This window comes from Alexandromys fortis, unplaced genomic scaffold (genome assembly GCF_014885135.2).
Source record: "Alexandromys fortis isolate MF-2015 unplaced genomic scaffold, M_Fortis_MF-2015_v1.1 scaffold_9, whole genome shotgun sequence".
NCBI lineage: Eukaryota > Metazoa > Chordata > Mammalia > Rodentia > Cricetidae > Alexandromys > Alexandromys fortis.
This window is the reverse complement of record NW_026067892.1, coordinates 7,345,605-7,357,086: the sequence shown is the minus strand read 5'-3', so window position 1 is coordinate 7,357,086 and position 11,482 is coordinate 7,345,605. Positions and strand designations below refer to the sequence as shown.

The 11,482-nt window shown below is 43.3% G+C and overlaps 1 protein-coding gene across 2 annotated transcripts in view; it reads left to right on the top strand.

The window, feature by feature from the left end:
• Positions 1-7,624: 7,624 nt before the first annotated feature.
• LOC126501745 (solute carrier family 5 member 4A) overlaps positions 7,625-11,482 on the top strand; it is a 35,708-nt gene continuing 31,850 nt past the window's right edge. The window contains exons 1-3 of one of the 2 annotated variants that reach the window (XM_050142589.1): positions 7,625-7,768; positions 8,504-8,575; positions 10,216-10,320. In XM_050142589.1, coding sequence (XP_049998546.1) covers positions 7,634-7,768; positions 8,504-8,575; positions 10,216-10,320 — 312 coding nt within the window. In that variant the 5' untranslated portion in view covers positions 7,625-7,633. Of the gene's footprint in view, positions 7,769-8,503; positions 8,576-10,215; positions 10,321-11,482 lie in introns of those variants that run through there. The other variant, XM_050142597.1, reaches the window with a different exon arrangement.

The window sequence follows — 11,482 nt, the reverse complement described above, 5'->3', positions numbered from 1 at the left end:
CTATATTCTGTGTGTAAGTCTGCAGGCCAGAAGAGGGCACCAGACCTCATTACAGATGGTTGTGAGCCACCATGTGGTTGCTGGGAATTGAACTCAGGACCTTTGGAAGAGCAGGCAGTGCTCTTAACCACTGAGCCATCTCTCCAGCCCCTACAATGAAAACTTTTAATCGCTGAAGAGATTAAGGAAGGCTCCACAAGATGTAAAGACCGCCCCCATTATACTCATAGATTGAAAGAATTAAACTTGTGGAAATGACCATCATGGCAAAACCAAGATGCAGATTCAATGCAAATCCAAACAAAATACCCACTACATTCTTCAGAGAAATAGAGAAGACATCCCAAAATTTATACCAAATCACAAGAGACCCTCAGAGAGTCAAAGCAATCCTGAGCAAGAAGAGCAATTCTGGAGAGATTGCACTAGGTTTTAGGGTTTCTTACACAGATATATAGCAATAAGAACAGCCTGGTACTGGCCCAAAGACAGGCATGTAGACCAGTGGAACAAAGTATGAGAGCCAGTCTTCAACGTGTGTAACTAGAAACACCTGAACCATTTCTCAGCAATATGAAAACCACTCCTTGGAGAAAAGACGTCTTTGACTAATGGTCCTGGGAAAAGCAATGTCCATGCGTAGAAATGAAATTAGACCTGATCCATCACCCTGCACAAAGATCAACTGCAAAGGTACCAGATATGTCACTATAAACCTGAAATGCTAAAACCGCTAGAAGGAAATATAGGCATGAGACTACAAATTACAGCTGTAGGAAAGGACTCTCTGAATAGGACTCTAGTTGGGAACTCAGGTCAATCGATAGATGGGACCTCATCTAACTAAAAAACTGTGTAGACAATAAAACATTCAGTAGAAGAACAAGCAAGCCCACAGAGTGGGAGGGAAGCTTCGACTGCTGCACAGCTGATAGAGGACTGATATCCAGAATATATAAAGAATTCAAAACACAGGGAGTCGGGAAAATAAGCAACCCAATCTTTAGAATGAGTTACAGATCAAAACAGTTCTCAAAAGTTTAAAATAATGGCTAAGAAACATAGTTAAAAGTGTTCAGCATCTGCAGTAGTTTGAATGAGAGCTTTATGGCAATATTCTATTGCTGAAGATGCCATATCCTTGAGTTACAGAAGTGATCGAACTGTTATTCACCTGGAAACGTCCTCCATCTTGGCTAGTGTTCATGGAGTTGGAAGGTGGCATGCATGCTGCTGGAGGGGAAATGCTATCCTCCATCTCACCCAGCTGTGAACTCTGCAGGCTACAACGGACCTGGCAAGATATTCCCACTGATGCCACAGTGGCCTATATGCTATTAAAGTAACCAATCACTTTATGATTGAATCTAAGGCTTATTCCATAAGATGGAATTCATAAATGGCATCTTTAATGTGACTGACAACCTGGGACTTGATAGATCTTGGGCCCTAGAGAAGACTCCAGTTCTCTTACTCTGTTAAACAAACATAGTATTAAAATGACTCCTAGGGGGCTGGAGAGATGGCTCAGAGGTTAAGAGCACTGACTGCTCTTCCTAGAGGTTCTGAGTTCAATTCCCAGCAACCACATGGTGGCTCACAACCACCTGTAATGAGATCTGGTGCCCTCTTCTGGCCCGCAGGCATACATGCAGACAGAACACTGTATACATAATAAATAAATAAATAAATAAATAAATAAATAAATAAATAAATAAATAAATAAATAAATAAAATGACTCCTAATGACTTATTACTAGAGTTGAAAAACCTTTATATGCAAGCTCTCTCCCAAGGCTATCTGGGCAACACAAACTAGACTCATTGGAGAAAATAATAAATAAATAAATAAATAAATAAATAAATAAATAAATAAATAAAATATCTCAAATTGTGTAGGAAAAAAATGAATGGACAGGTGATAATTGAAGAGTTGGGGATATCGGAGATATGTTTGAACTACATTTTATGAAATTCTCAAAGAAATATCAAAATCTTGCTTTGAACCATCTTTAAAAGTGTTCAACATCTGTGGTGGCTCGGATGAGAAATACCTCCTGTAGAGGCAGGGATCTGAATATTTGGCCCCTAGTTGATCTTTCTGTTTGAGGAGGTCCACAAGGTGTGCCTTGCAGGAAAAAGCATGTCATTGGGAGCAGGCTTGGAGAGTCCATAACCTTGCCCTAGATCTAGCTCATTCTCTCTTAGCCTTAGCAGTAAAATATGTTATCTCTCAGCTTCTTATCTTCACGTTCCTTCTGCCAAGACTGCCTATTGCCAGGCTTGCCACCATGTGGACCTTTATCCCTCTGCAAGCGTAAGCAAAAGCAAGCTCTTCGTTCTACAAGTGTTCTTGTTATAGGATTTCATCACAGCCACAGAAATGTTTGTGCTGAGAGTGGGGCGTTACATTAAAGGAACTGACTAAATTCTGGTGAAAGATCTGTAAAACCTGTTGCAAAATGTTAGCTTAAAACTTGCAATAAAAGATGGATAGTTAAAAAAATCTATGCATAAAAAATCTTAGTTTGTTGCAGTATATTATATGAAATTCAACTCTTGTTTAGAAAAACGGATCTGCTGTAGTATATATAGTCTCAGCCTTATGGAGGAAAATATGTTTTTCAATAGCAATCATGTGACTTGCCTCCAATTTGGCTGATGACCCCATCAGGATGGAAGCGACCATGTGACTGGTAGCCATCTTTACTATGGTTAAAAGAGAGTAAATGCCATGTAGCTGCAAAACCATCTTGATAGAATGGCCAAGTGCTATAAACCGAGCGAGGCGGCATTTATAAAACTTCTCAGCTATAGTGAGCCCTTTGTTTATCATTGCATCGTTTTTTGGACTAAGGAGACAGCAGCAGATCCCCAAGATACTTTGGATCAGGATGGATTTTTGTATGAGGGTTTTTGTCCTGATAGTAAAATAATCTAAATAAGGAAAAGTATATGTTTGAATAAGGTATTATTGAAAATAAGGCTGATAAATTCCTCAGGTCATAATAGTTTACTCAGATTAACAAAAGCTGACTTAGAGATGTCTATCTAAGCACTTATGTCTTTACTAACCGTGTTCAACACCAGGCTTCTGGAAAATCCTAGATAAGGAGCAACACATGTTCGATTAATGAGGTATGTTTGATAAATAAAGGAGTATGAATTCATCAGGTTATAAAGGTCTATTCAGATTAGCAAAAGCTGACTTAGAGATGTGTGTCTAACCGCTTATACTTTGCTGTGTTCCACATCAGGCTTCTAGAAAATCTTAGGTAAGGAGCAGCATATGTTGATAAACAAGATATGCTTGACAGAAATTCCTAAGCTCCACACAGGTTAACAATAACTGACCTGAAGATGCCTGCCTCACTTCTTTGTCTTTGCTAAGTTTGTTCAACCTTGGCTGTTTGAATAAACTGAATCATACAAGAAACTGTGACATTCTGTAACGGTTCACCAGGAAAATAAAGTTTCCCGTCTCTCTGTGGCCGTAGTACGACTTAAAGCTTTATTTTTAAGTTAAAAGATATGCAGTTAAACCTTTAATCAATTTTTAAGGCTCAAAATTAACAAAGATAAAACTGTAAAATCTTAATCTTATAAAAGCTACTAACGTTTGTAAACTGTCGTTAAAGATAATTTAGACGTGTAGTTCAAATTCTTTAATGTGCTCATAACTATGATTGCAATCTTTCTAATTACAGATATAATTTATTTGATAGGACAAGCTTTATCTATTTATCTTTTTGTATATAGTTGCAACTAAAACTAAGTAAACTTTCTTTAAAATCAGATATACTTAACAGATGATGGCCCTCCAACTTCTTGAAGATCTGAAGAAGGTAGCATTTAAAATGTTTAATAAGAAGCTGCCCATGGTAGACAGAAATTCCAGCCCCTAGAAGTGCCCCTAAGGTCTCCTCTGAAAAAGTCAATGGGGCACAAGCAACTCCACCTGGAGTGTGGTAGCGCTAACCTCCGAGGGGAGAACTGCACACGCCTTGCCCGCTGCCAGGGTTCTTCCCAAACTATGGACGTTGCTGGGTTGGCTGCCCTACTCAGCCTGACCATAGTATGTCAGTGTCTTAGTCAGTGTTCTCTTGCTGTGAAGAGACATCATGGCCATGAAACTCTTTTTTTTTTTTCAGTTATTTTTTTAAAAATATTTATTTATTTATTATGTATACAATATTCTGTCTGTGTGTATGCCTGAAGGCCAGAAGAGGGCATCAGACCCCATTACAGATGATTGTGAGCCACCATGTGGTTGCTGGGAATTGAACTCAGGACCTTTAGGAAGAGCAGGCAATGCTCTTAACCTCTGAGCCATCTCTCCAGCCCGGCCATGAAACTCTTATAAAGGAAAGTATTTAATGGGGGTTTACTTTCAGTTTCAGAGGTTTAGTCCATTGTCATCCTGAGGACAGCATGGCACGGGAACTGGATCATTTTGCTATTAAGGTAAATCAGTGAGAATTTTCTTTAAAAACACATGAACGGGTCATCGAACGGGTCATCCGCGGGTCCCTTCGAACTGCACTCAGCTCTTCACCAGCCAGATCTCACACATCCTTCTCTTCTCCAGGCTCTTAGCCCAGTGACTCTCCCTGACCTCCTCATCCACAACTTCTCCCCAGCCCACTGGAGGATCTGTCCCAGATCTCACACACAGTGGGTGACATGGCGTACTCTGGACATTCCTCACCTTCACTGCAGCCGTGTTCTAGGCTGCTACAAGGACCTGCCCTACCGACTCCAGGTCCCTTCTGCACTGCATCCAAACCCTTTGTCCAGCCAAAGCTCTCACTTCCTTCCCCAAGGTCTAACTTAGTGATTTTCTCTGACCTCATCATCCACACCTTCTTCCTAACCACCAAATCTAGGCCGGATTCCACATCCCGTTCCCCCGACTGATGGGGACTGCAGACCCACAGATCCTGATTTTCCTGTGACCCCTTGCCTGCCGGAGTAAACAACTTGTTTTCCCGTGCTTGCAGCTGCTCTGAGCACGAGACCCTCATGAGTTCCTGATGGCAGGGGAGTGGTTCCTGGTGGGCTTGCAGCTGAAAAGTCCCGAGAGTTAGGGCGTGGCCAATTAATCAAGGCGAACCCTTTATAAGCTGCCCTGAAACACAGTAAAATCGGCATTCTTGGCATTCTTGTTTCAAGATGGCCTCTCTCTCTCTCTCTCTCTCTCTCTCTCTCTCTCTCTCTCTCTCTCTCTCTCTCTCTCTCTCTGGTGTGTGTGTGTGTGTGTGGTGTGTGTGTGTGGTGTGTGTGTGTTTCAGTCTCTCAGCCCCTTGCCCGACTCGTGAACCATACCATCACGTGTAACCATACCATCACGTGTAACCATAGGGAACCATAGGGTTAGACCAGGAGATACAGCCAGTCTCCTCTGTCCACCCCTACTTCATTTCACCCATGCCATTTCCAATTTCTAGGCGAGACCAGCTTGCACAGCCTTTCTTCTTCCCCAGCCGGCTGTGTCCTTATCAAACCAGGAACTAACCAAAGAAGTCCACAGGCTCGGATCTCATCACAAAAATACCAACAATGTGAAGGATTGAGCCCGTATCTTCTCCTAAAAACCTACCAGTCCTGTAGAAGTGTTTGCCAGTGAGAATGACCTAGATGAACCCCAAGACAAAGAATTTAAAAGCACAATTACAAACTCCATCAGAGGAGTCAAGGAGTTTGATGAAGACACAAAGAAACAACTAAAAGAAATTAAGGAAAAAGAACTTATGGAGAACAGTGCTCAGGTGGCGCCCAGGAAAACAGAAGCTTAGGGTTGATGCAGGTGATGAAGACAGTCCAGCACTCGAGAACAAAATCCAGTCAGGAGACAGAAACCCTGTAGAACTGGGACTGAAAGGAAGATGAAGTCGGAAACCCAACAACGGAACTATAAAACTCAAAGAAAAGACCGACCTAGAAGCAGAATGAACCAAGCCAAAGATAAACTATCAAGACTCAAAGATAAAGTAGGCAGGATCTAGACCAATAGAGAGGGAACCTGAAAAATTAATCTTTAAAAAAAAACGTGCAAAATAAACATACAGGAAATGTGGGAAACTGTTGTAAAAACCTAAACCTTTGAATTACAAGTGTGGATGAGGGAGAAGAATGCCGTAACAATGGTCACAACAGATCCGCAGAGACGACAGCGCTCACGAGACCTGCACAGGACAAAGCAGACAAAAGCCCAGCACTGAGAAGGGAAATAGACATAAAGTCCTGTCCCTAACTCTGAAGCCATTGGCAATTGGTACCTTCTGGGAAGGAAAGGGAGTTTCTCCAACGGAGTGCCACTGGGTGTATCAACCACACGGCAGGGCAGGCTCCACGGCCACAACTCAAAACAAAATGGACTCTGTTTTGTTGTTTTGTTTTTCTATTTGTTTTTCCTGATTTTTTTTTACTCTTTTTTTTTTTTTTTAGAGCGATGGAGAGACAGAGAGGGAGAAAACACAGAGTTGGATGACTAGAAATGTGTGAATGAACAACTAAGGGGGGGGAAGAATATGATCATAATACATTGTAGGAAAAAATTACTAATTTCTTTAAATAGTGCTGGGGAAACTGAATTACACATGCAGAAGAATAAAACTAGATCCATATCTCTCTTACCCTGCACAGAATCAAGTCCAAATGGATCAAAGACCTCAACCTAAGACATGAAAGTCTGAAATGCTGGAGGAAAACGGAAGAGAGACTATAAGGCAGGAACCTGGGTAAAGATTACTGCATAGGGCTCCGCTCAGCTGGTAGAGAGGCCTACAACAGGCAAAGGGGAACTCAAGAAATGAAAGAGCAACTGCACAGCAGGAGGAAGGGGATTGAAGAGACAGCCTATAGGACGGGGGAAGAGATCTTTGTCAGCTTCTACATTTGACAGAGGTAAGTTTTATGGCTCGTATTTTAAATATACAACCACAGAGGAGAATGCTGAGACTTTGCTTCTAATGTCAAGCAGGTGTCTTCAGAGTAGCCAGGATCCTGAGCCATGAGGATCACCAGCACGTGGCTGTCCGTTCATTCACTCCTCAGAGCCTCTGACTCACCCGCCCTCCAGCCCTGCCCACACCCTTCTGTACATGGCAAGGGTGGAGCAACTTGCCCTTTCTGCACCTGCTGCTGGGGTCGTGATGTGACCTATGATGTCCACTTAGACCACCCATTCTAGGTAATTCAAGGGACAAGTTTATCCAGGAATTTCATGTTTGAGAAGGAACCTGTACCATGTGTCCCACCTGACTGTGTCCTGTTCTCTTTACATCTCAATTCCCTTATTTTCCTTTATCTTCCCGTTGTGTTTCCTCTTGCTGGCCGGTTTTCCTAAATACTCTTTTCTTTCTTAAATACTTGCCATATCATTTTCCTCCTCCAATTCTCACTATTTCTGGCTTCTCTCCTTGGTTTCCAAATTCCACTGACGCCAGAACTAGTCACTGTAAGATGAAAGCCTGGCCACACAGGAGGGGTTTAAAGGTCTTCTGTGGACAGAAGCCGGCTCTGATATCTTTCCCCTCCTACTCGAGGCTGATCATTAACGTACTACTTATATATGTATATATATATAAAGAAGCGCCAGTGCTTGCAATGGGGACAGGCACTGCCTACAGCCATGGCCACCACCGTAAGCTCCAGTGTGAGCACTGGCAGCTCAGACCTGGCTTCTCTGTCCCAGAACATCAACAATGCAGCTGACATCTCTGTCATTGTCATCTATTTTGTGGTGGTGCTAGCTGTTGGAATATGGGTATGTGAAAGTCCAGCGAGGTTTCTGGGAGGGCACAAAAATTGCAGGGGAAAACATCTCATGCTGGGAGTAAGTGGGAGAACATGGGATTTCTGGGTGGACACTAAGACTGCGTGGGAAAACATGTCTTCTCAGTAGATGTGTAGAATGATGAGTTGGGACGATGATTTTCCAAGTCTCGTTGCCTCTCTGTCTGAATAATTTGCTTGCGTGCGGCACAAATCATGTTAGCCCTGAATGAGCCTCTTCTCCCGGCAGAACCAGGGCTGAGTGCCTGCTCTGCTTGGCGTGCCCAGCACCGGGCATCAAAACCACAAATGCCGTTTCTGTTATCTCATTTTAACGACTTCCCTTTTCTCTGTATTTATTTTCTCACTTACTGAGTGAGAAGTTTAGACCATTTGTATCCTGTTCATTCTTTCTTTTCGGTATTGAATCTGAGGCTCAAAATCTTCTTCCAAAGACAGATTTAGAGACAAGTAATATTTTTTTCATAAGCTAAACTAAATATCAGGTTTTTGAATATAACTTCTTGAAGTTCTCCCTCTGAGTCTTCAAGACTTTTATGTCCATCAAAAACTGATGCTGTGTTAGTCTGTCTAGAAAAGCATGTCTCCCTGTGGGAATGGTGATATATCAATGTCAGTGAGCTGTGTGGAGAGCTGGGGGTCCCCTTGATCTTCGGGGGGGGGCACCTATTGCCTCTAACCTTCCGATGGTTTCCTTTCTGCTCAGGCAATGCTGAAGACGAACCGAAGCACTGTTGGCGGCTTCTTCCTGGCAGGTCGAGCTATGACCTGGTGGCCAGTAAGTGGGTCAGAGGCTTCGGGAGATACACATTGAGGACAAGCTGTGATGTTGGCAGGGGTACCTGCCAACATGCTTTGTTTTCTTTAATAAACCCTCCACTTTAAGACTGTGACTTGGGATCCCAGAGAGATCATAGCATATAATCCATGGAGAGCAGCTTTGGTCTAGCCTTTGGAAACCTGGCATTTCATATAATCCATTAGAGCAGCTTTGGTCTAGCCTTTGGAAACCTGGCATTTCATATAATCCATTAGAGCAGCTTTGGTCTAGCCTTAGGAGACCTACCACTCAGTTCTATTCCATGTGTCTCTACTTGGTTCTCATGAAAAACCTTCTTAGCTCCCATTAGCTCTCTGAACTTCTTTTCTGCGCCCAGTCCTGAGCTAATCTGCTCCTCTCTGGGAGATTGTTTTCTCTGTCGTCCACGGCAGTGCCAGCTCATTTCCTGATCACTGCAGTCCTGCCTTGAACACGGTGTTCTTCTCGGCTGCACACTTGCTGATGCAGTCGGTGTCCACTGTGGTGGTGTTTCCACAGTTACGCTCTTGGACAGCTGCCCACCAGATATGTTTTCTGAATTTTGGTATCTGACTTACTCAGCCAGATTTTTCCACTGCAGTAGAGGCAGGATATTCCTCTGTGAACCGAGAGAGTGTCAGATCTGGGTTAGCACACAGTGAGTGCTCAGAAAATGTTCCCTTCAAGAGATCTTCTGCCTTGTCTAAATTCCATACAAGGAACTAGAATTACTAAGCAATCTGGTGGGTAGGGTAGGAACAGTTTTCCTTGGGAATACAACCAAGCAGATATTGCCTTCCCGCTACTCTCTTTGTGAAAGCTGCAATTCACAACTAATCCTAGAGTTGCAAACCAGCTCCATTCCTCCCCGGCCCCAAACACCTTCTTACAAAGAGGGATTGTAAGAGGGACAATAGAGGCAAAGACAGCCCTGCAGGACCTCACATTCTAATTCTGTTCCCAGGGCTCCTGCTAGTCTCTGCCCATTGACGAGCGAGCGCTCGCCTCAATTTTGAACTTCAATGACAGAAACCAGTGTTACGGAAAATGCATCTAAGGAGCGGGGTGCTACGGCCGGGAGGGTAGAGAGAATTCCCTCGGATGCAACTTGGGAGTCTGTTACCAACTCAAGAGTCAAGTTGCTATTCGGAGATCTGGAAGTTTGAGGCTCCACTCAGAACACATAGAAGGATTTTCTGATGTTTCCATAAGGCAGGGTTCGTCAGGCATTTTCTATAAATGGCCTAACTGTAAGTATCTTGTACTTGGAAGGTCAGAGTCTATTATGACCGCACAGCAATGTTGCTGGCCCCCAAACCACCTGCCATGGGGTGCTGTGGCATACGAAGCTGACGGCTGTGTCCCAGCACCAGTATGAGGGACGGACACTGAACTTTAAATTTCACCTAATTGCAAATTTGCATGACTCACTCTTTAGATCCTTAAAAACCATTTGTAACTGCTCACAATGGGCCACAGAATAACTGCTACCAAGCTAGATTCCGTCTGTACACAATTCTATGTTGTTTTTCCTCCAAGAAGTAGCGACTGAAACATCACAACACTCATCTGTTTCCAATTTTCTGAATCTAACATTGGTCTGATTGCTTTCCTTGCAGATGGGTGCCTCCATGTTTGCAAGCAACATTGGCAGTGGCCACTTTGTGGGCCTGGCTGGGACAGGTGCAGCTTCAGGAATCGCCGTGACAGCATTTGAATCACACGTAAGTGACAGAAATTATATATGTATTTTCCTTTTAAGTCAATTTTATGTCTGGCTGTTTTCAACCAGGTATGTATCCCTGGTTTTCCTGGAAGTCTGGATCGGATGAACTACTTTTGTTCTGGTTTTTACTTTCTCCTCAACTAGTCCAGTCTTTGTCTTTGAGCACTTCTGAAGCCTCGTACATTTCATAAGTAGTTAGTCCTACCAGGGATTTCATGTTTGTGTAGCTCAAGCCCCACTTACACTTGGTCCCTTGACTGTTTGAGCGCTTATGTCTCTTTTCTGAGATGTCACACTGTATATTCATTCCTGAGCCAGAATCAAAGATTACAAGTAAGAGAAAACATGCTGGGCAGAGTCTTTCAGGTATTTAATACACCTGCCACACAAGCAAGAGGACCGAGTTCAGATCCCCAGGTCCCATGAGAACACTGAGCAGACACGGCAGCCTATCTGCCTCAGTGGTAGAGACAAGGAATTTGTCAATTTGTCTAGCGAGACTAGCCACGTCTGTGAGCTTTTGGCTTGTTTGAATAAGATGTAAAAAAAAAAAAAAAAGAATAATATGTAAGAACAATTGAGGAGGAATTCAAACATTAGCCGTGGGCCTTTGCATGTAAGTGTGCAACCCTAGGCACATAAATGTGCATACCATAGACACACTGAAAGGTAAATTAGTAGGTCAGGCATTTGGCATTTAATCCTAGCACTGGATGACAGAGGCAGGGGCAGAGGCAGGCTGGTTTCTGTGAATTTGAGATCAATCTGATCTACTCTAGTGAGTTACATACCGGGCAGAGTACACAGTGAGATCCTGTCTCAAAATAAATACACAAATAGCAGGAAGAGCAATATCTCCTACTTGGCACAGCTCATGATCACGTGAGACAGACAAGCGTGCACTGACTGGAGCGGAAAGCAGAGACAGGAGCATGTGCCGTATTGAGAGATCACACCGTGTAAATGCTTCCCTGTGGCTTTTTCCCCATGGTATGTGAAACAGTGCCAAGGGGTCAGCATTAAACACATATACATTCCAGCCATGAACTGAGTAGATCACACACACACACACACACGCACACGCACATACACACACACAAACCAATAATGAAAGAAAATAGGTCATGAGAGGGAGTGAGGGGCGGAGGAGGAGTTGGGGA